The sequence below is a fragment of the Poeciliopsis prolifica genome, unplaced genomic scaffold (assembly GCF_027474105.1).
Source record: "Poeciliopsis prolifica strain line A6 unplaced genomic scaffold, Auburn_PproV2 SCAFFOLD003, whole genome shotgun sequence".
NCBI classification, from domain to species: Eukaryota; Metazoa; Chordata; class Actinopteri; order Cyprinodontiformes; family Poeciliidae; genus Poeciliopsis; species Poeciliopsis prolifica.
In genome coordinates, this window is record NW_026562378.1 from 17,382,192 (window position 1) to 17,406,467 (window position 24,276).

General features: G+C 36.0%; 2 protein-coding genes across 2 annotated transcripts in view; one reads left to right on the top strand and one right to left on the bottom strand.

The window, feature by feature from the left end:
- Nucleotides 1-24,276, bottom strand: part of syn2b (synapsin IIb) — a 70,999-nt gene that overhangs the window by 5,698 nt on the left and 41,025 nt on the right. Inside the window, exons 4-11 of the mRNA XM_055027541.1 lie at nt 22,849-23,005; nt 22,569-22,658; nt 8,799-8,861; nt 7,271-7,413; nt 6,872-6,946; nt 5,691-5,793; nt 3,474-3,650; nt 2,220-2,286 (exon numbers count right to left, since the gene is read on the bottom strand). Coding sequence (XP_054883516.1) covers nt 2,220-2,286; nt 3,474-3,650; nt 5,691-5,793; nt 6,872-6,946; nt 7,271-7,413; nt 8,799-8,861; nt 22,569-22,658; nt 22,849-23,005 — 875 coding nt within the window. The remainder of the gene's footprint in view (nt 1-2,219; nt 2,287-3,473; nt 3,651-5,690; nt 5,794-6,871; nt 6,947-7,270; nt 7,414-8,798; nt 8,862-22,568; nt 22,659-22,848; nt 23,006-24,276) is intronic.
- On the top strand, nt 9,941-21,453 carry LOC129358472 (metalloproteinase inhibitor 4-like). Its single transcript, XM_055027551.1, has 6 exons — nt 9,941-10,029; nt 10,110-10,423; nt 16,327-16,424; nt 17,281-17,395; nt 18,159-18,283; nt 18,717-21,453. The coding sequence occupies exons 2-6, from the start codon at nt 10,285-10,287 to the stop codon at nt 18,912-18,914; spliced, it is 675 nt and encodes a 224-aa protein (XP_054883526.1). The 5' UTR covers nt 9,941-10,029; nt 10,110-10,284; the 3' UTR covers nt 18,915-21,453.

Here is a 24,276-nt window from a genome sequence, read left to right on the forward strand (position 1 = left end):
ACATAAACATGTTTTTATTATTATTTTTATTCTTTTTTTTATGAACAAAGAAAATCTGTAAAATCTTTTGTTGAAAATATTGCATCAGCAATTGACTGGTTCGGATCCAAGTAAATAAGATAGGATAATGTAGAGGAACATAATAAAGATTGTATCTAAGATCTAAATAAAATTTAAAAAAAACAACCACACTGGGGTTTGCAATTGTCAAAAGATGCAATTGATACCTGAAAATCATATACATTAAAAGGAATTAAAGAAAATTGAGTAAAAATTATGTATTTTAACCACAAAACAACAATAACAATCAGATGTTTACCAACACATAAAGCATCTGCACAATAAATCATTTAATATAATAAAATTACATTAATAAATATTTATCTATGGATCAGTTGACCACAGTAAAATAGTTTTTACGTATAACTTCAACTAGAAACATAATTTAATGCAAGTTGTAAATAAATCTAACAGCATTTATTTCACACCTGAATACAAAAGTTAGACTCAATTTTCTCTTAAAATTACCATAAGACATTAAAAATCAACATTACTAAACTAAAGTAGCACCATATGATGTCAAGACATTCACCACATACATGCAAAACAAGGAATTGTAATTAATGAACATGCAAACACACACTCATGGATAAACACAGCAACTCCACAAAAATTTAATTCAACTGCGAATGCCACTGCTTTCGGTAGTGACAGTCAGCATCAGTACATCAATCCTGAGTAAACACCGCTAAGCACAGCTGCAGAACACATGAAAGATGATTCCTAAGTGCTCCAAGATGCCTATTAGCTTGGTAATTTGACGACACAAGTAGAAATGAAAATTGGTCATAGCTTCAAAGGACAGCTGGTGATATTTTCTCCATTTAGACACAAATGACTGCACCAAATATTGTCAGAGCACAGCTGAAGTCAGAGAAGCCAACATGACCCCAGAGCATTAGTTTGATGCATTTAAGCCAACATTACTACCTTCAATGAACAGGAAGCGAAATGAAAACTTCTCTTTCTCTGATAAGACACTTGTGAAAATGCAAACACAAAAAATTAAATCACTATAGTTGTCATACCAGGACAGTAAATGTGAGCTCAGAATTGTGAGGGAATTAGCTATCCAACACTGTCCTGTCATCACTTCTAATTCTCTGACTAACCAACTGATTTTTCATGCTGGTTTATTCAATAAAACTAAACCGACATGACCAGAAAACACAAACACATTCAGTTTGGTGTTTCTTACTTTTCTACACAATCAGGCAGCTTTTAGGACTTTTAGCAGCTGTGTTAGGAACCACATTCCCTCTTCACCATATGCAAGTGATGCTGAAGATTGGAAGCAAAAATAATGCAATTGTCGAAAACAAAACCTACTGAATCTAGTTTAAGGTTCATCAGAGGGCACGTCGCCATTAGGGCAAACACTGAACTAGTGGTCCAGTCAAATGAAACCAAAATTAAGCTTTTTGTTATACATCAAAACCATTTTTACAGGGGGAAACTAAAACTACACATTACCATGAATGTTCCCTCCTCACAGTAAAATATGGTGGCAGCAACGAACTGGGTGGATGTTTTTCTTCAGAAGGGAAGAAAAAAACGTTTAAAACTAAATCTAATTTACAATCTCTGGCAAGAGTTTAAAAAAAAAAGACTTTTCCAGACCATTTCTGTCTAATCTACACCCTTGTATGTGTAAGGCCAACAGGCCAAACACAAAAAATCCCCAGAAATTTGTGGTTGAAACATGACAAATGTGAAACATTTTATGCAGTATGAACAACACTTTTGCAAGCAACTGGATCTTTGATCAACCCAGTCCAAACTATAGCCATTAAAAAGTGGCTGATGTCATCGTTCGGTGGCCTCACCCTCATGGCAATATGCTTTAGCGAGTAGCTTCACTGTTTACTTTAATCATTGGCAATATGAAACAAAAGTCACAGGACATGGAGAGATAATGAGTGCAGAACATGATCAGGATTTACTGAAACTACCTGTGCAACCGGAGGATTCACACAATGGCACCCAGGAGTTTGTTATGAACACTGACTCTATAAATGTTCCCATCTTCCCCCTTGTGGCAGTACTTAGTTTGTCAGTAAATGACAAGCAGCTGGTTCAAAATCTCCTGTCACGTGTTTTCTAAAACTGCTTCCACCCTACAGCTGCAGTGCTTTAATTGTGAGAAGTGTTCAGACAACCTTGAGGTTGAGGACGTTGGCCTGAGCTCCTGTTTGGGTCTGCCAGGCCTTCCTTAGCAGAAGCAGTCTGATGAAGAAAAACAGATGGAAGAAAGAAAGAAAGGAAAGACATGGATGAGTCAGCTGTGAACTGTGGAGAACCATAATCCAGGCTTTATGTAAGAGTTTCTATATGTTATTTTCATTTGCATAGCAGCTACACTGTAACACATGTGTAACTTCTTAACACAATGCATTGGGAACACTGCAATGAAAATATTCATAAAATCTGTTAGCAGCCCACAGAAAGTGAGAAAAAATAAATATTAGCCTGTTGAGAAATTCTCTGCATTTCTATGAAAAGAAATATCTTATCAAACTAAATATACCCTGAATCACTGAACTAATATCTAGTTGCATAACCAATTTTTCAGAGAACTGTTTTACATGTAGGTTTCTTGGAGATGACCCGCTTGTGGCACCTGTGAACAGATGTTTCAGTCCAGATATTTCCTCATTCCTTGGTTTTGACTGATGCAGAATTTTTGATGTCATTTGACAGGATTTTTATGAGATTAAGGTCCAGGAATTTCCTGGCTCTCCATAACCTTAATCCTGTTGATGTGGAACCAAGATGCTGCTGGCCTACTGATGCGTTTGAGTCGATGACTTGTTGCAGCACCTATTTTTGAAGATCTTCTATTTCTGTACTCTGGTATCTGTAGACCTTCTTTAATCAGCTGATCATTGAGCATTTGCAATTTTGGCAATTTTTCAATCCATTTAAATAGTATTTTCTTGAAGTGTTTCTGGTTTTGGTTTAAATTTTAAAGCATTTGAGTTTATTTTAGCTGAGCAGTCTCTCTCTGTCTCTCAACTTTGTGTTTAAAGTTTGCTTTTCTACTGAACAAATACTGGAAAGACTCATTTTACTACAGATTTTGATTTAAACCAGCATTTAAGGCTGCCTTCACCATTAATCATGAGCCACTTGCGTTTCTCCGAATGAATAACTTTGCTGACTGAACTCCTAAGTGCTATCATTTTAAACATTCCCCTTAAATTAGGAATTCAATCACTCAAAATCAGCAGTCTGATTGTGACTGTGGGTTCTGCTCTTTCTCTAGTTGTCATAACTGTAAAATTATTAACCATGTAGAAATATAAATCCTACTAATAAACAGTGATTTATCAGGTTAGAAGGAGTGATATCTTGAAAACAACCAATATGTTTTCTGACAGATTAGCACTTTGGTTGAAGAATAATTCAGTCACCTGCTGGGGCTGCACAGTTGTCGGCTTCTGGCCTTGAGGGGAGCGAGCAGGCGAGCGGGAAGCACTGGATGACCTGGTAGTCAGCGCTTGGTTCATCTTAGCCACCACCACCTCAGAAATGAGCTGCCGATCTTCTGCCTGGTGATCGCCAATCAGCTGCATAGATGAGCCCACAACCTGGACAGCAGGATACAAAGGATCATAGACTCCAGATGTACATTTCCAAGATCAAACAATACCGTATTTCATTTCAAAAATTGCTACTGCAATGTCAGGGTTGTTTCGTCTTATTTTCCCAGTCAAATCTACTTTTTCAACTCTCAGATAAAATAACAAAATCTGTATTGGTGATAATTTTTGCAGATCATCAAGGAAAAAAATACTCAATAACCTTTAATTGAGTTCTCTTTCAAGTTGCCATAGAGGAAACTGGACATATCAAAGTCCCTGTTAGAAGTAAGACAGGAAAGATAAATGGACCTGAGAGTTGACCCAGAAAACTGGAGTTCAAGTCTTGCCACTGGTGACCTTTATACAACTTGTCCCGGAGGAAGAGTTTGGGACAGAAAGGGGATGTGAAGAGGATGTGAAGATGGAGGAGAACTACTCTGGAAACAATAATTATTTTTCCTTTATAAGAATAAAACTATTCAATGAAGATAAATCCTAAACATATATTGTTCATCTTTAATTCTATCTATGTTTTTTTTTAATGGAAAATATTGCTCTCCTGACCTGCCTGGCTCTATATGGCCCATCAAAAACAACTTTATCCTTTCAATTATTCAAGAAATCTTTTGGATTTTAGCTTTATTGTCCAAGAACCCTCAATCATTGAAAGCTTTCTGCTTTAGCAATGTACCATGTTTAATTAGAATTACATTTAACAACGTCTATGAACACAAATTTTATAAAGCATACTCTCATTACCACAAGCTAAATTTTGGTCAAGTTGTTAGTAGACAGCAACCATAAAGATGACTCAGCATTTTCCATGGATGGCAGCCTGAGGTCTCCAGTTATGTGAGTCAAAACTAATTGTGAAACTGCATTCAGGGTGAAGCAGCTTAGTCTTATCGTGATGCTTTCTGAACAGCACATTGAAAACTTAAAGGCTGATAAGTTATAAGTCCCCAAAGGACCTTCGTTAAACTTCAGATTTGGCCAGTTGTTAATTTTTGATGTTCTGTTGCTCAAAACTGCTCATTTTTTATACACCATTATTGTTGCTCTTCCCATCTATAGCTAGCTTGCAAAAATATTTCCATCTTTGAGTCTTTGCACATTATCTATTGTTACAACCACACACCCCAAAGTATTTTTACTTGGATTTATGTCACTATGCCAATGAGTTGATACTTTATACAACTGCTTTATGCTGTAATTACAATCGAACCCAGGTCAAGAACCTCTGAGTTAGAGTCTTCAGCCAAACAAACAACAACCATAAGCTAGTCTTTTTTTCCCCATCACTGCCTCTTCTTTGTTTTCCAAACTCGCGTTTGTCCCAGTAGTTCTCTGTCTGACCCTAAAAGCTCCAGATTGTTTTTCAGTTATATCTTCACATCCTCTATTGTCCTGTCAATGTTTATGTTAAACCCTTAATAAATGCTGCAAAAGAACTTGCACACATTTAATGCCCAACTTCATTTTGATGTGTCGCTATTTTATATTTAGAGCTGACGCCTAGGGTTTGGCAGTTTTGATGGTTTCCACATAGAGATGTTACCGCTAAATGGTTTGTTTTAATTAAAAAATATTATTAAGAGAGCACATTGGTTTATAAAAAAAAAAAGTGTGGTTGCAGCAATCAAAATCAGAGCAATATGCTAAAATGCACAGGACAAAAAAGACAGGATGAGTAGAACAGACAGAACATTTTGTTGAGAAAGATCAACAAGACCAGTTTTTAAGTAAATGGATGCACAAAATATCTAGTTAGCATTAAATACTTCAAGTTGTGTGAGGTTAGATTTAATTAAAGCAAAAATTGGAAGGCCACTGGAGTTTAGATCAAGTCGGGCAGAGTAATGTTGAATGATGAGGAACTCTTGCAGTCAGCACATGAAGCTGTGCTTTGTAGCACTATTCTTATGAAAATGTGATGAAATTTTTCTACTCAATAAAAGGAAGCAGCAGATACAAATTTAATTTGTCACGTTGAAGCAACGTCTCCACCTTTACACCTCAAAGCTTATTTGAAAGATTTATCCTCACCTCGGTAATGTAGTCATTGCCATCCTTACCACAGATGGCTTTAACAGCACAGATGTCCAGACCCCCAAAGATGTCTGAGCAGGTGTCGACCCACAATTTATACCTGCCAGAAAATAAAAATGTGTTAATTAATACACCTAAAACCCTTATTCTGTGCCTTCAGAAAATATTGATGAATGTTTTTTCACAAGAAGCAGAAACGTGAATGAAGACAGAAACAATTTTATGTTCTTTTGGCTGACTAAGAAAAGATTTATACTCTTGTGCACTGTCTCAATAGAAGTATTGATTTCTTAATCAGTTTAGCTCAATTTGCCAGTGCAACAGTTGCCCTTATTATCCTCTTGACAATAAACCATGAGCACCTGATCTTTTGCTTTAGACTGACTTTGCTGTCTTGAAGATTGAACACAACCAAACTGTAGTCAAATAAAATCAATATTAACCGAGAGGATATTGATACTGTACTAATTGGGGTAATTTACGTTTTGCAAAGCAGCCAGATTTACTGAACAACTGTAGTCTACCCGTAAAGGCACAGCAGCCTGCATATTATGTTAAATGTGTCCCTGCTTCACCACACCTGATTTCAGTCAACAGCTGATTAGCAACCATCTGAATCAGGTGTGTTAAAGCAGGAAAACGTTTAAAACTTGCAGAGCAAGAAGAAGAAGAACTTGCAGAGCAGTGCACTTTGAGGAGCAAGGTTGGTAAACACAGATATATAAAGTGTCAAAATTAATTAATATAATAATAATAATTGTTGAATGTTGTAAATTTCATAAGGAGTTATAGCATCTTTTATGGACAGGTAACAATAGAGGTTAAGTATGTAAAAGAAAAAAAAACTCAATTACATGTTTTAAAGGGAATAAAAATCCTCAAATCCTGGAGAGCAACTAAAATATTGGTTTTAGCTGCTCTTGTTTTATAGCATCACTGCTTAAATGAATATATTTACTGCAAAAAAAATAAAATAAAAAAAAGAGTATCAGTGCATCATAAATTTGAAGTGAATTCCCAACATTTCTGTGTTTTTTTTTTCCAGGAGTGACCTGGTTTAAAGCTGAATGAATCCCCTGCTTTAGTGCAGTATGACTAACTGTGATGTAATGCAACCGGAGTGACGTGTGCAACACCCAGGCCAGCTGGAGCATCACTAATGCAGAAGCACTGCTCACTTGTCAGTCATGGCTACTTGTTCCAACATGGCAGATCCGGTGTTGCTTTTCCAGTTACCGGAGATGGATGTTCGCCTGAAAATGGAGAGAAAATTGGATGTTAAATTAGCATCAACATAAGCTTTCAATTTGGAAATTTCAATTATTTAATATCGAGATCCAAAGTGTTGCAGGAATTTTACAAAAAGCACATTGCTTATTCATTTTAGTTTTTTATGTAATAACATAATTGAACTCCATTCTCTGAACTGAAGGATTTCAATTGTTCCCTCAGAAGAGATCACAGTGTTCTCCGAACTGTTCTGAACAGTTCGGAGAACACTGTGACTGCCTGACCTTTGCCTGACCTGCAGAGATCAGGCAGAATTGTACAGACACCGAACAAAGCTACAGACTCACATATAAGCTTTGTAGTCAGCTCCAATTTTTTGGACCCTAATGTCGTACTTGGCATCTACAAATGGCTCTGTAGTGCAGTAGGTCTGAGTGATGGCCACCACGCTTGCAATGTCTTGGAAATCACTAACGTTGTCCACCTTTACCTGCAGATCAATGACACGTGACATAGAAAAGTTAATTCACATTTATTTTATTTAGTTATTTGTTATCTTATGATTAAATTAATTTATAGGTTTATTAAAAGTAGAAGTAATCTTTAAAAACTATGGTAAAGAGGCTGGTCTGTTTATCTAAATGTGAATGTTCAAGAGAATTACTTTTTAGATTTCAAGCACCCTGGTTTAGGCATTACTGCCGAAGCACTTGTGGAAAAAACAATATCTAATCTGTAGTAACATATCAGGCTCGAGACTCTGACAAATGGCAAAGAGCAAAATCTTTATTTCAGTCGTTTGCAAACGGAGAACACACAGTAACCACAACACAACAGCTGTACCTACAATGAGTTCTGATTTGGAGCTGCAAGCTCTCACAATATATAGGACTCTCTATACAATGTGGTCTCTCTCTGGCCCAGAGCCAGTCGAACAGGTTAATGCACAGTCACTCTTAACAGGGTATAGAAAATGCAACACCCATTCTTAGGGTAAGTTAATTGTTCAGATGATAAACATCTTTGTTCAAAAATAGGTGCATTTCCAAAAAATCAGGTTTACTAATGGAACAATTTTGCATAACAAGAACATTATCAGACTTTGTACGTTCACTTAGCACATAGCTTTAGCTTGTGACATTTTAATGGAGGAATTTGTTAAGCCTTAGGGTTTATTCCATCTCACAATTACCTAACCTGTTTATTGTTATCTGTTAAGAAACACTGGCGCCTGATTTTAGTTACTGACAACCTACTGAAACTTTTCCAAGGAGAGGTCTAAAGGAAACCTATCTAACTCTTCTTTAAAGACTCCTTGACCTACATGGTTTAACAGACTAAACAATACTAATGTTAAATGACTACATAAATAAATACAATTCTTAAAAGAAATACAATTTTCACTTCACACACTCCTTAGAATAAGGGAAGACAAAAAGAGAAATATAGTGTTTGTTTCCACTTTATGCAGTGGTGCTAATCTAAACAGTGACAGAATTTCTGAGTCAGATGGCTCATCAGAAAAAATATTCGATAAAGAGATTTTCTTGTTAGAAAGCAGAAGAAAAACATAGTGACGAGTCAATATTATATATGACTGAGTGGACATCAATGCAAAGTTGCCTAGTCGCAGGATAGACAAGAATAAAATTAAAGACAAAGAGTAAATGTAAGTATGTTTCAGAGATACTGAAAATATATGGGTTTTGGTGTATTTTTAACTTCAGACAATGACAATGTGTCTTTAACTTTCTGTCTGCTCTTTCTTTTCCGCTTTGACTTAAGTTATTAAAACATGCTAGAACTCTTGTATATTGTTTCTTGTATATTTGTCTGATTCAAAAACAAATAATACAAGATTCAACATTTCCGTACCTTCCCCATTCCAGAGTGGGCATGTCCGATCTTCACCACTACTGGGAAACTTGGTGTTGTAATCTGTAATGGAAAAGTTAAAACTGAATTGCAGAAAGTGACAACTGTTTCCCCCCGCCCCAAGCAAACAGTGGAAAAATCCAGTTTAACAAGGTGAGAGATAGTTTTACAGATCGTCTGTAATTTTTTTAATTTTAATCTTTAAGAGGTTTTTACAGTCTATCTTTTAGATACAATCATTTTCTTCTGAAGCCAAGGAGCAAACAGAAAGCACAAGAAAGGAACGAGAAAATAAGTATTAAACATCTCAAAGCTTTGTTCATTAAATATGTTTTTAATGTGGCTATTAACAGGAATGCCAACCAAATGTTGACAACAATACAAGTAATCCTGCACTCATCCACAATAACCTTTTTTGTTTACTGCGCAAAACTCCACTGCTGAAAAAAAAGCTGTTAAAATCAAACCTGTGCAATTTATGTGATCTGTGCAATTCCACCTTTTTTTAATTTATATTATTTATGTATTAATTTATTTTGCTTTCTTCATAGGTGTAAATTACTTGAGTTGTTAGTGATATCTGGTTTATTTTTCATGTCACTAAGCTAATTAGAATTATTTCACTGAGAAAATAAAGGCATTCTTAATATTGTTTTTCCCTTATTATTTATGCTCTGCACGTGAAACACACTTTAAAATTTTTTTGGATATGATGGCATACAAGTGATACTGAATATTTGCTATGAATACGTAAAACATGTTTGAAGACAATGCTAATTTTTTTTTCATAAGAATTTGAACATAAGGATGAAAACTATTCTATATCAATGAGAATTGTGTTCTAGTTACTGAAATTCATCTCTTGAAGAAAACAAAAATCCTTGAAATGAAAATAAAAAAAATGAAGGATCCCATACCTTTGGGGATATTTTTGTTCATAATTTAACCCTTAGTAAAAACCTAGAAGAGATTTGAATGATTTTGACCCTGTAAAAGTGTCCAGAGGAGATGACAAGCTTCAAAAAGAGAGCAAAGACGAAGTTACAGGATGCCAGCTTTTTCCCCTGCATTTCAGGAGGCTGTCCCTAAATTGTTGAGCGCATAAGAGGCTCCCTGTGTGCGACCCTCTCAGCATTCAAGGCCAGAGTGTGAGGGGATTGGACTATTGTGAGCCTCTCTGTGTGTTGTCTACAGAGAGGGGGAGTGCGAAGGAAGAGAAAAGAGAGCAGCAGTAGCTTTCAACTCAAGTTATTTGCTGAAGCTTGAATTCAGAGGTGCACTTTAAACTTATGAAAACATTTCTATCCACAGCAGCGTCCCAGCTCTCCAGAGCTCCTCTTATTTCTTCGACCCCACCGTCTTATCCGCCGCGCACCCCCTCTGCCGACTGTGGGCCTGACCTGCTTCCCAGGGAACTCAACGGGACAAGAAGAGGCTGCAGAGCATTCATCAAGTGGTGGAACAGTAAGAGGTAGCCAGAGCCACCATGGCCTTGTCCCAGGAGAGAAGTGCGTGTCTGGGGCTGGTGGTGCTCCTTTTGCTTGGTGCAGGCATGGAGGACATTGTGGAGGGATGTAGTTGCCACCCATCACATCCACAGCAGCTCTTCTGCAGCGCTGAGATTGGTGAGTTAATTTGTAGTAAACTAAAGATGGTTCAACTTTACCTTTGCTTACAATAATGTAGTGAATATACAACATTCAAGTTTGAATTGACAAAAATAAAACAGCAATTCTTTTTAAAAGAAGGATTTTTGTTTGAATGTTTTGCTCATTGATCAACTCAGTCTGAATTGTAACAGGTGCAAAGGCCAAATTCACAGAGAAAAGAAATATGGTAATAATCAGTTTAGCTGAAGCATTTCTGGCAATCTTTGTCAAATTTTACCTACAATTAAAATACAACCAGTATGATAGACTTATAAAACTGTGTGAATATAACTGTAAAGATAAGTGAAAATAACTATGTGGCATCAAAAGTGGCATTTTTCCATTTTATTTCTCTGAATCCCACATAAACAACCCTTAAACTCAATCGTTAAAACAAGCCAACTTTCTATTCATCTGTCTCTCTGCCCAGTCGTACCCCCACTTTTTTTTTCCTTCTCTAAGCTTAAGCCAAAACTAACACTCTGCTTTGAATTTGAGTACTTGGCTCCAGAGTGTGGAAGGCTTGAGTATGTGCTTCTGTCAAAGGTTAAACTCCAACAGGGAGAAAAAAACAAGCAGATAAAGAAGAAAGAAATATCTCTTTCACTCTTCATTTTTAATTTATCTGCAATCCCCATCAAGTTTAGAGGGTGAAAGTTTTTTTCTGGATTATTTAAAAACTACGTGCTACGTTGAAATGGAAGCTGAGCTTAATTAAACCCGTGTTACTGAGATGAGATGGAAGCTTTTGGAGGATTTGTTTTGTGACAGGATATTGCACATCAGTTTTGCCCTTCATAACTGAGATGAAGGTCCACCAAGTACAATTACTCTAAATTGAAAGTGACGGTGTTTTCAGGCAGGCTTGCTACTGACAAAGAATCTAAAGAAGCAGAACTGATCCGTTCTGCAGCTCGTAGGACAAGTTTCATCATCAACCATCCAAAACCCAAAACAACCTCAATTAGACAGCTTTACAAAATAACTTTAAAATAAAAATAATTTTAAATTATGTATCATCAAAAACTTACTTTGACCTTTCAAAGAAAACAAGTAAGCTAATTAAAATCCCTCAAATAGTCTGGCAATAGTTATTCTATTACAGCAAACTGTCACTATAATTACTGGTAAAGCATGCCTTAGCAGACCTTATAGCCTTTTCTTTTAAATTCATTTTCCCTACAGAAAAAATGTTTAGTAAGCGTAATCCTTTACAGTTGAAATAAATCACAAAGTATCACAAAATTATAAAAATGTGCTTCATTTTTTAGCATCTTTTAAACCTCACTTAGCTCCATACAATCTTTCCTAATTACAAATTTTACTCAGTTTTGTTAGATGTACCAAACATGACATGTGATTTTAAGGCAGATAAATTAATCTTAAAGCAAAACTATGATTTGTTGTTTTGCAATCACTTCAATAAAAGTAATACATTTGAAACAATACTATGAAAAATGCTGCTTGAAGGTCAAGTGGACAAGGTACACTAAACATTTCTTAAAGCTACAACTCCTATTTTTGTTGAGTTTGAGGTGAAAAGGCCAATGGATAAGAGCATAGAGTTATTGGCATAGCTTGAGGATAAAACTGGAACTATATAGCACAAAAAATAAATAAGTGAAGGAGAAAATAAAGTTTATTCAAGTTAGAAATGCAAACTGGCTTTTTTGCTTTTGACTGTTGGATGTTATGTGTTATTTTTCAGCCTTGAATTCCCTCTTTTTTATTTTTCCAGATTCAGAGCAGAGAAACGGTTTCTTTTGTAATTTAAAATTGGATTTTTTGTGGTGTTGGTGAGACTTTATTAATCTTGGTGCACTTCTCAATTTATGCTGCATTCATTTTGTCAGCGCTTGTATCTGTGAATGATGTCACAGCAGAGTTGAGCATTTTTGCCTGAATTGCAGATCGGGCTGCCACAAGTAATTTGGCAAACAATTTGTTTGCAATTGGATGTTGCAGCTCTCACTCTATGTATATCGCACACGAGCACAGCTACCATGACGCTGCGACTGTGATATAACTTATCTCATGATATGTTACGTTTGCCTCATTATATGAGTATTAAAAGATTCCTTGTATTTTGAATCAATAGTTTTCAATAGATTCAAAATTCTGCTTTTCTATTTACCAATGGCATTTAGGTGAGCTGCACCTGTAATGTTTATTTGCACTTCAAGAAACAAGTAGAAATTTAATTTCAAGTGTTACAAGTGTCTGTGATTTTTATTTAGTTTTTTTGTACTTTAGTTTATTTAAATTGCACCTTTTTTCATGTGCCTGAAAGTCTTTAAGACACCAAAGATGTTCTTTGGACATAAGCAGTTTTTTTTTTTTTTTTAATTTTCCAGTTAAATCTTTAACATCATCTTTAATAGTCTTTTGTTTAAGCCACTTAACAACAGCCTATGAATTGCTTAAGCATGAAAGCGAATAAAACACAAAAATGCATCTCATTTGCAGACAACGTATCAAAGAAGAAACTCATCAACTCATCTCAGTGATATTTTTCCTCCTTGTAGTCAAATTTGCAAGGACAGGTCAGACTACAAGGTCAGAGATAAAAAGATTGGATCTAAAAGTTCTAAGGACAATGTCTTTAAAATCTTTGTGAACATCAAAAAGTGTTCACTGTGGAAGCAACTGATAATAAAAATCCCAAAATCTGACCTTGGGATCCTTTGTTTGACTGGCTGCTGAGGCTTGGATTTGTTTTAGTTCTTAAGGAATGGATCAATCTCTGAATAAACAGCTAGACTCTTTTCAGGTAGGAAATAACTTCCTGGTATTATGAATAACAAAGTCGTAATACCCCTCAAGTATTTGGACCAAAATGTATCACTTCCTGGTGTGTGTGGTCACACCCTCCAGGCTGTTTTCGGAGCACAGGCCGGTGGTGGCCTTAAGTTGACCTGACAGTGCTGTTGGAGTCGACAAGCTGTGTGAATAAAGCTGTACATCTGAGTAATATCCAAATGTGTGCACAAACCCTGGATGATTCCTTGGTCAATGTTTATTCGACATTGTGCGTGTGCATGTGTGTGTTCGCTGGATGGAGGCCAGTCCATGCGAACACAGCCTACTCCATCTCTCTCTTTCTTACCCTCCAACTCACCACCTCATTTCCATGTCTATAGGCTCTGTCTGATGGTCTGCATACTAACAATATCAGTGTGAAAGCCCACTGACAGTCCAGCTTTGTGAGCATGACAAGGGTGCTGATTCATCTGGGAGGGGGAAGTTACTTACTACATCAGTTCTCATGGTACAAGTTTGCAATATTTCTTTTTAGTGATATAGATGTGCAGCAGATGAACAGGCCCTCAGACTTTGCAGGTGTGGCTGTTTTTCTAAGTGCATAAAACATCTGCAGCAACTTGAGTGGGTATCTAAGATCAGGCAGGTGGATGACGCTTTTATTGAATGACAAACACCTAGAAAATCTCATTGACAAGAATCATTTCAGCTGGAAACGATGGATTTGGAATCCAGAAATGCTGTGTGGATGTTTTACAACAGGATAATAAAATAGACGACTTCACGAAGAAACAACATCAATATTCATGAAAAAGCCTAGAGCTTGGATGTAAATAAATATCCATAAAACGCTTTCCCCAAGTCATAAAAGTAAATAGAAGGCAGTAAATGTAAATTTCTGAATTGTGGAAGTAACAAATAGAGGTCAATACATTTCTCTCTTGTTGCTTAAATATATATAGTAAAATGTTTGTATTTAAATATGAGATTTCACCAAGCATTTTTTATCATATATATATAACCTATTACATTAGCTAAAAGATTAATTACAACAACACAGGCAGCGTTACCTGCTGCCACCGTGACTGTTAAAATTACATATTGGGACCAGCATGCAATAAGCAATTGTTTCTGATTATTCTCAGCTCAAAAAGGAGAAATGACGGCATCACTTATGGTAAAATATTGCACTTTCCACATTCACTTTACTCACAAAACTATATATTTAAAGTGAAAAAAGTAAAAACTGTTGTTACCTGCATTTTTACATTTAACACGGCGCAAATCTGAGCAGTATCTGTTTTTTTATTATTATATAAATGATTTTTAAATAATAATAATAATAATAAAAGAATGCTATAATATAAACTTACATTCTTCAGGGATACTTTTTTAAATTTTCAATAACAATGGATTTTTGTTGAATATTAAACTAAACTTTTAATGATACATTAAAAATATATGAATGTTTAAAAAAAGTTTGACCTCTTTACAAAATTAGACAAAATAAAATTAAACTTGCCAAAAACGGAAAAGCAGAATCAATGGTTCAAAAATGTAATTTTTAACATCAATGTTAAAAACCCCGCTAAATGTGTTACCACAAATTGTGTGTACTTGATGATTTTAAGATTTAGCTCTAAATAAATGAAAGAAGTACATCAAAGTTCAAGAAAAAAACTAAATCTGACATTTTCTGCAAAGGCAACATGTCTGAAGCAGCTGTATCTGACTGGGCAATGCTGTACGCTCAGATTAAACCCCGAGGCGTTTGTCCGCCTTTCTATCCGCCGGGGAGTTCGGCAAACAAACAAAAAGACTGAGCTTGGCCTGAGCTAATTTCACAGAACAGCCTGAGCTCCTCCTCCTCTTTCCAGCACAAAAAACCGTGGGGTAGTTATGTGATGACCCAAAAGGAAAACCAAGTGGGTGGTTTACTAAGCCGTGTGTGTGAGGTTCACTCTGCCTCTCCTGCTCTCTAATGCTTTAATGGTTTAACTTGACCCACTTCTGGCTCTTCTCTAGACTGTCATCTCTGAGACTAAAGGCTTTTATTTTACAATGTGAGATTTGTATCTTCTTCTGGGAATTGCAAACTCATGTAAAGATATTTAACAACAGAAAATGTAGTGTTGTTACTCAGAATAAATGTTCAGCTTTTTAGCACCAAAAGTTTTTATTTTAAAATGATCTGTCCTTGTCTAACTTTACTTTGTATCTGGTTCTTGATATTTGAAAATTGGGTAAATAAATGAAGCCCGTTGAACACCACATCATAGCATTTTAAACTAAAGCCTAGGCCAAAAACTTATTCAGGTAAATATGAGACCAGGAAAAGATCACAAACGTGCAGAAAGTCTGACTTTCTACATTTATTTTAAACAGAACAAGTCAGGAAGCATATCATTCTATTGTGCCAAGATAAGGTTTGTGTTACAGCTGCAGATACAGAGCAGCATGCTAACAGTAACGTCTCTGGCTTGGATTTGAAATATCTCCTTAGCCAGAAAAAAAAAATAAAGCTATTGCACTGTTGAGTCTTGGTGTTGTCATTAATCTGTGATTGGATCATTATTGGTGCTGGGAGGAGTTCACTCCAGACTCAGGTGCTGTTCGTTTGAATCAGATTATGTTTCAAACGCAAAGAGTCGGATGAGAAAACCAAATTTGTGGCAACGAAGACACAAATATTAAGGTTTCAATCTGCAGTTTGCAGATTGAATATTAAATCTAATATGCATAATGTGTACATACTGTATTAGTGTGTCTGAAGTTAGCGAGGATACAGCGAGCAGAGAGCTACTTGTTATTCCATGAGGGTTTTGAATTTCCTCCCAGAGGAGAAGAGTGACACATCCTGTATCACTACTGCGAGCCTGCGACACTGTCAGTGTGGGGAGGAAGAGGAGTGACAAACAAAATGGGAGCAAAAGAGGTAGGAGAGGGGCACAGATCTGCCTATGTACCCACCAATCAACCCATACAAATAAATAAAGGAATCATCCAAGATATCCTGTAGAGCACACCTATTATGATGTTCACATTCATTTTCTAGTTCAATCAATCTGAACCCTTCTTCCTGTTTGCGTTTTTTCTCTCTCTCTCTCTTTTCCCGACAGTGATAAGGGCAAAGGTCTCTGGAGAGAAGATTGTGTCGCCTAGCAACAGCTCCTCACCTTACATGAAGATGATCCAGTACGAAATCAAAATGATCAAGGTGAGTTCTGAGACGGCAGCATCAGCCGCTGATGGTGGCATCACTCTGTGAACACAACTGTTTTACGTTTAGCAGGATTTATGTATCGTTTGTCTGTAAAAGTCATCAAATACGAGTGATGCCACAAACAAAAGTAGTTTAGACTTCATAAATGTCTGATAGTGCAGCATCGCTTTATTTAACATCCTGCGTTCTTGTGTCCTCTTTTCAGCCGGGTTGGAAAGTCCTTGTGATTGCATAAATATTTCACACTTTCTCTCAAGGGCAGACATTTTTCAGCCTCCAGTGATGAGAATCGCTGAACTTTATCCTCAAAATTAATAAGCAATTGGATTTAACACTTTGCATATTTTTATCTCAACTCTTCGTCTCCAGTTTTTGCTGCACAAAAAAGTTATTTCAAAGAGTCCTATAAAGTAGTTTTCCACATTTTTGGACCTGAAGGTTCTATCATCTTTAGACATCATCATGTAACAAAACTTCAGACTGTATGAATTTATACAATTTTACAAAATCAGATAAAAATGTAAATAAACACATTTTGCAATGCATCAAAACAGCCAAAGTTATCAAAACTAAAATTCATCGAACATGAAAAATGTCCAAACACTAACAAAAGTATAAGTTTTTGGCATAGGCTTTATAATGCACCTTGGTTATAACAAATTCTTTTTATGGATCAGTCAGAAAACTAAATGTATTGATTCTACTTTCTAACGTGGATATTAATTAAATAGGAAAATAATTTACTTCAGTGTTTTACTATGTTTAATCCTTTCATCTTGCAACACTTTCTCACGTGATAAATAACAAATCTAAGTATCAGAAAACTTTCTCTTCTCCTCTGTGTGTCCAGATGTTCAAAGGTTTTGACCGAGCCAAGGACATCCAGTATGTGTACACTCCTGTCTTCTCTTCACTCTGTGGAGTCAAACTGGACTCCAATAACAAAGCAGGCTATCTGCTCTCAGGTACAGTCTGCAGCCTGTACTGTATTGTAACACCTTCAGTGAAACAATTCGACACAGATGTTGTTAGTTTCCAGAGGAAACAGGAAGTAGAGCAAAAGTAGCACAACATTATCGATCCTGCCATTATCGATTTTCTTTTATGTCTGATCGGCCATTCCAATTTTCTTTCTTTCTTCCACATAGATATTGATTTGTAAAAACGTCTTTTTTTTTTTTTAGTATTTAAAAGACTCTCCGCAAGAACTAGCGTCTAAGGAGAAACGTTTAGAAAAAGTTTCAAAACAATTGTTGCCATGAATACTTTGTGCCTCCAAAATGTGATTTTTACTATTCTGACTTTAAATACAGAAAGGTTTGAGTGAGTAGCTGTTTTCTACTGACCCTTTCATAGCTGAAGATGATCAAAACATCTCTCCCCTGACATCTTCTCCTGTCTTACCTGCATTTTGAAAAGTAACTCAGAAATTGTGCCTCTGTATCACGTCTTGTTTATGATTTTATCCAGTATTTCACCAACCAGACACAGTCAAGAGAAAATTGGCCTCCATACTGATTACTTGATGACTAACTGGTGCCTGTTTTTAGCAACAAAACTTTTCTGATTGCATTCCTAACAAACTCGCAGCGGCCTAATTACTCAAAAATAATGTCTAAAAGGTTTGACTAAAGGCTGTAATTAAAGTTCTTGTTTACTGCTGTAACACTTTTATGACTTTCAACAGACTGTCGAACTAATTGCTGATTACGGGATGTGTCTAAACAGGAAGCATGTGGAGCGATGGACGGATTTCTATTGGCCAGTGTGACCTCGTGGAGTCGTGGGACAACTTATCGCTGTCACAAAAAAAGAACCTTAACTACAGATACCAGATGGGCTGTGAATGCAGAGTGAGTTTACTCCACCTATAATTTTAAAGTTTTGTTAGAAACACAAGCTTCAGTTTTTTTTTTTTTTTTTTTTTTGTATTTGCATTTTATGTAATAGACAAGCACAAAGTAGAGTATAATTGTAATATGTGGTTTTCAGAATATTTTGCAAACAAATTACCTCTGTAATTTTATATCTCTGGCTAAAATCCAGTGCAACCTAAATCATTTAAATGGAGTCCAACTGTGTGTAATTTAATCTCAGTGTACATGCAACTGTTTGTTGAAGGATTCAGAAGTTTGCAAGAGAAATTTCATGAACAAACAGCATATAGAAATATATGCGTTCGCAAATTTGTCTTAAATATTCTCCCAGCTACAAAACTCAAGGGAGACAAAATTGATCAGCACAAGTTCTATGAATAACATCTGAATAATTTTTCTCTCTCGTCAGATCAACACGTGCTACACGGTGCCTTGTGCATCTACAGGATTGAACGAGTGCCTGTGGACAGACTGGCTGCTGGATAACAGTCTGAATGGGGAGCAGGCTCGGCAGTATGCCTGCATCCGACGATCGGACACAAGTTGTGGCTGGTACCGGGGTGGGCCTCCGCCCGAGAAGGACTTCTTGGACATGACCGACCCATGATCTGTAACACCGACTTCAAAAATCCCTTAAGGAAAATCCAACCCTGCTTTTGGCATATTTAGCACGCATTTGGCTTGCAAAGAAGCAACTAGAAAAAAAAGTGGAATATTTGCTGATTTTTCAAACCGGCTGGAGAAAAATCTGCCATTAAGCTACCGGTCGCAAAGTTCAGGCAGTTGATCCAGCAACAGAAAAATAAATATTTAAAGTTCAGGGTCTTTGAGCATTTCTCTGACGCATTTTCATACATTTCACTTCACGTGTTGTTACAGAGTGAGAACAGCAGCAGAATATCCACAGCTAATATTTCACTTTTGAGTGAAGGTTTTTGCCTCATTGTAAATGCACTCCTTTAAAGCCCTGTGATTATTTGTGTCATGTACAGTAGGTGAAATAGCAATTTAAGTTCTGTATTTACAGGAATATTAAAGAAATGTTTGAGAACACTAAAATAATAGAATCCTTTCTTGTATCAACCTTGCAGAGTCTAATCACGTGCATCTTGTCTGCAGCATCCTGATGTTGAATTTCTATCTGAAATGCTGACTCAAATGAAAATACACTGAATACACTGTGCTTTGTAAAGGTTTTAGGCACTTAAGCTGCAACACGGATGCATAATAGGCAATTGCAAAATAGTTTTAGTTTGTTGGTATAATTAAAAGTGATGTGAAGAAAGAAAAACAAAAATTGCAGGAGTTTTCTCAATCTTTGGGGTAAAGCCATTTTTTTTAAGAATTGTTTTTTTTTTCAATTTTTGTTTACTTAGTTTGAGATGGTTCTGTATAATGGATTTAATGCTGAAAATGTGGAGTTATACATCATAAATAAGAACCTAAAGTGCCTAAAACCTTCTCATTCTGCAGTTTATGCAAAGAAAATCATCCCAAGTTAACCGATTACTTGTGTTATTTGTTGTTGTGATTACAGAAATCATATGACATTTTATCTCAAAATTTTGAAACTATAAGTATAGTAATTTTGTTGAATTAACATTTTCATAACTAACCATATGTTTTCTTTTAGAGTAGTGCTTCTCATCCTGCTAGTTTCCTTTGTGGAGCCGTGTCTTGTTTTGTTTTTTTGTCGTTTTTTTTTGTTTTTGTTTGTTTTTTTGTGCCAAAAACTTAATCCAGCGCTTCGGCAACAGCACTGCCACCTGTAGAAGCTAAGCCTTTCCTCTTGAGAGGAAATGAGATAACAGGATAAGGTTTGGTTTTTTAACTCCTTGAAACTAAAGGTGGGTTGTTCACCTGTTTGTTTTAGAAATCTGCTGAATCATTCAATATAAAGACTTAACAGGGGTCTGACTTGACCCCTGTTTTGATGCAGGACTGCTTCATATAAATCACAGATTATAAATGCATTATGATTTGGCTTTGTAGCACTATCACGGTGCTGTGAACAAATAATTTCACCCTAGCTGATGTTATCTGTTCTGCTCTTCTGTCACACCAATTTCAGAACAAATTTTAACATTAGACTAAAAAGACCCAAATGCAATGCAATTTTTAAATGATCATTTCATTTATTAGAGACAGACGTCAGCCAAATATTTCTACATCTACCCTGTTATTCTACAGAATATTTTCTTAAAGGTCTTGGTAATTTTTAGATGACCCTTTGTGATTTTCTTTTTAATCAGTTCTATTTTTGGATGTCTTTTTTTGCTCCTTCATTATTGTTCAACCAAGACTGATGATCTCAACTGAGCCTGTTCTTCTGTTACCTCCAAGATGAGTTCTCATTGTGCTCCTGGTTTTAATTTTAGCAAACCAGCCACTCCTGGGGAAATTTAACTCTATTCTAAGTATTTGTAGTTAATGGCTCCCAGAAGTGAAGAAATGGTTTTCTAATCCTTCCCAGGCTACTGCAAGTCCAGAAAGTCTGTTTCTGATCTTTTTATTGGATTTCTTTTGCCTGGCGTAAGACGTGTTGCCTTTGGAGATTATTAGCCTTTTTCTTGTAGCCAGCCAGGTTCCATGAAGGAGATCTCTTGATTTTTACAAGTCCGGTTATGACTTTGACAGTTAAATATGATTGAACATGGGAGTGGATATTTTTTCCAGAAAAATATGGGTTGGATAGCTCTTTTTCTTAAAACATGAAACAATTAAATAACTACTTTTTTGTATTTAGCCAAAATTTGCTAAAATTTGTTTGCGGATCAGAAACATTTAAGTTTGACAATATGTTTCACTGTCCTGTTCAACTTGATGGATCATGTTGACATTTATCTCATGTCAGCACTGAAAAGTTTAAACCGAATGGAAAGTCAACATTTCAGATTTGAGACAGTAGTCTAAATATAAACTCATTTACAAACTCATGCAGTTGTTTTAGTGTCACAAAGCACAAATTAATAATGCATAATACTATTGTATGATTTAATGAAGTGTTAAAACAGATTTCAGTTTGTTTTTTTACTTCAATAATTGTTGGGTTTGTATTTAAGTCTCTGTTTCTGTCTACATAAAGTTTTCTATCTTCATGTACCAAAAAAAAAAAAATGTATATAAAATGTCTCAGTGGAATGATGTATCACTGCGTCTTTGTTGATTCCCTTCAGAAACAAAAATGTAACACAACAGGCCAGATGACGTTAAATAATCCAGTTGAATTCAGGATGACTGGATCATATAACAACAAACGTTAATTAAGTTTGGTGGAGTTAATATGAGTCTTTTAAGAGAAACATTGAAGTTAGTAAAAATGTCAAGCCTGGTGGTGGTTCTAAAATTTCTACTTTAAAAAAAAAAAACTATTCCATAAACAAGCTGAGATAATAAAGAACAGGTATTACTTCACATTTTTAACTCCACTTCAACAGTGATTGTTGAAATGAAACATAAATTAATCTGTTCCAGATTTCTCATATGTTTGATATTTTTTTCTAGTTAAAATCACTGATGTTGTGGTGCTACTTTAGCAATATTTCTGAGAAGTTTGCCTTTTCTTTAAAGACCTTAAATATCTCAATACCAGCAGACAGTGATGCAACCCGTGTTCTGAACAGCTTTAAATTTTCAAATCAACATAAAACCTGTGAAAGAATGACCACATGAACTATATTGCTTCTGTGCTTATGTATGACAATGAGACTTTTTGCTATGCACCACATTGATCACAGTCTTTAAATTGATATTGAGTAATTCTAAGGCAATAGTATAGTAGAAGTAGCAGTCACTTAACCCAATATGTTTACAGTTTTTGTTGAAAATTTTAAATAAATTGGTGTAAAAATGTGAAGATCAGCAATCATGGAACTGTGAAAAAGTGAAAGGACTGATAAATGGACAGTCTGCCAGAAAAATCATTTAAACAACACATCTAATTGGTTGTGGAAATAATGAAGAAAACCTTCACGAGAAGCTTGATGTCAACAGATTAGTTCACTCAGATCTAACTGGATCGTGGCACTTGTTTATTTACATTTTCTCCTCTTTTTAAAATTTTTTGAAGTTGTTTATTGTTTATATTATCATTTTGCTTAAATACATTCTTAAAAGATCTCAAATTTGCCATGACATGCACACCAAATCACTTTCTTTGAAATTGTCCATTTTGAGGTAACTTGAACCACATTAGTATTTATAAATGTTTTAGTGGAAACTCATGACACACAATATGGAATAAACCAGAAAAAGCCTTTACCATGTCTCTGTAGTTGGGGTAGAACGTCTGATTGATGAGAGGAAACTTATCTGACCCCAACCGCTTCTGGTTGTTGATCAGCTGGGAAAACTGGAGAGCAGAGAAAAAAAAAGTTGAAAAGTGCTTCAAACTAAACTTTGGCTTTTAACTCTTCACACTCATGCATTGTGGACATTGTGGACCAATACGGATGCATATAAAACTAAGAGCAAATGTTACCTTCACATTTCTGAAACCTCTTCTAAAACAATATTGGATGTTTTCTGCAAAGCTCACTTACAGCCCAGGGTTTGTCACACAGGTTGTAAATGGAGTCCAGAGTGTTGACTGAAGGGATGCCTGCATATTGAAGACCAATGATCAAGTTTCTAAAGTCCTCATTTTGAGCCATGCTGAAGGCGTGTTGGCGCACCAAAACAAAGTCAGGCCTGAATGACCTGGAGCAGGGAAATAAAGACAGTTAAAACAGTAATAAACCTGTAATTCTGATATATATCACATGGTGTTACTTTTGTTTTGCGTGTGATTTTATGTCTTCCCGCCTGATATGTGAAACTTCTGCTAACAATCACAGGTCTCCATGCTTGTTTTGACATCTATAATTATGGCCTTGCAGTTCAGTCAGAAGGTTATTTTGGTATTAGGGCTCTAGCATGGGGTTGAGGCAGGACAGCAGGAAGCTGTGTAACCCTCCCACACATTTTGTCCTGTTGGGTAACCTCGTCACCAGAAGGTCAAACTAGGCTGTTGGTGACATGTGTCACTGAAGTGGCCGACTGCAGCATTTTCAGTTAGAAGACCTGCAGAGAAATCTGCTGAGGGATACATAATCCTTAGCGTGGTAAGCAGTAAATGGCAGACTCTAAAGGTTGTTTAATTTCATGTATTTGTATTTAATTGGATTTTTTCCTCATACAGTTCAAAGTGAGAAAGCCTCCCTGCACAAATTAAGTGTAAAAAAAAATAAAAGCAGTAGAGTCAGGAAAGCAAGATGTGACCAGCAGGTTAAGGTCAGTCACAATATTCACTGCAGTTGAGCTCAGGGAAAGGCTGACAAAGATGGGCAATGACTCCTGTTGCCCATCAGGAGTCACTCGGCGTGAGTGAGAAAGTGAGTGAATGTGGGTGAGAGCAGAGAAGCAGACAGAGGTGAGTAATGACTCTGACATTAAAGAAAATGGAGAGTGATGTTATAATAAAAAGCTAGAAAGGAACAACACTGCAAAAGTATCAACACAACTGGGTGCTTGTGAAGAAAGAATTCAATTCCTAGAAGTCAACTGAGCTGATGTAGAGGAACAGATCGTACTATCATTTTGGCTTCAGCTTTTTTTGTTTCCCAATGGAAAATTACTCTGTTTTATTGCCGTGAACAATAGGGGTGTTCTTCTTGAAAGTTTCAGACTTTTTCTTGCAGCAATGAAACATGTTTATTGCTTCTGCTAGAGGTCTGCTTCTTTCCTGCCTTCCATAAAACTTCCCCCGCAAAAAAATAAATGTTTTGCTGTAGAAGTATCTATCTCGAGTATTTTTTAAAAAGTTTTTTACAGCTGTTTGTAATGCAACAAGTTTTTTGTGATGGCATGATGGCATATGGGAAAGGATACCAATAAACTTAGTCAGTAAAAGTATCATTTTAATAATTTTATCACTTTTACTGTAGTTCAGAACATGCAATCTAGCACACTGTAACTTCCCCAAGAAGACA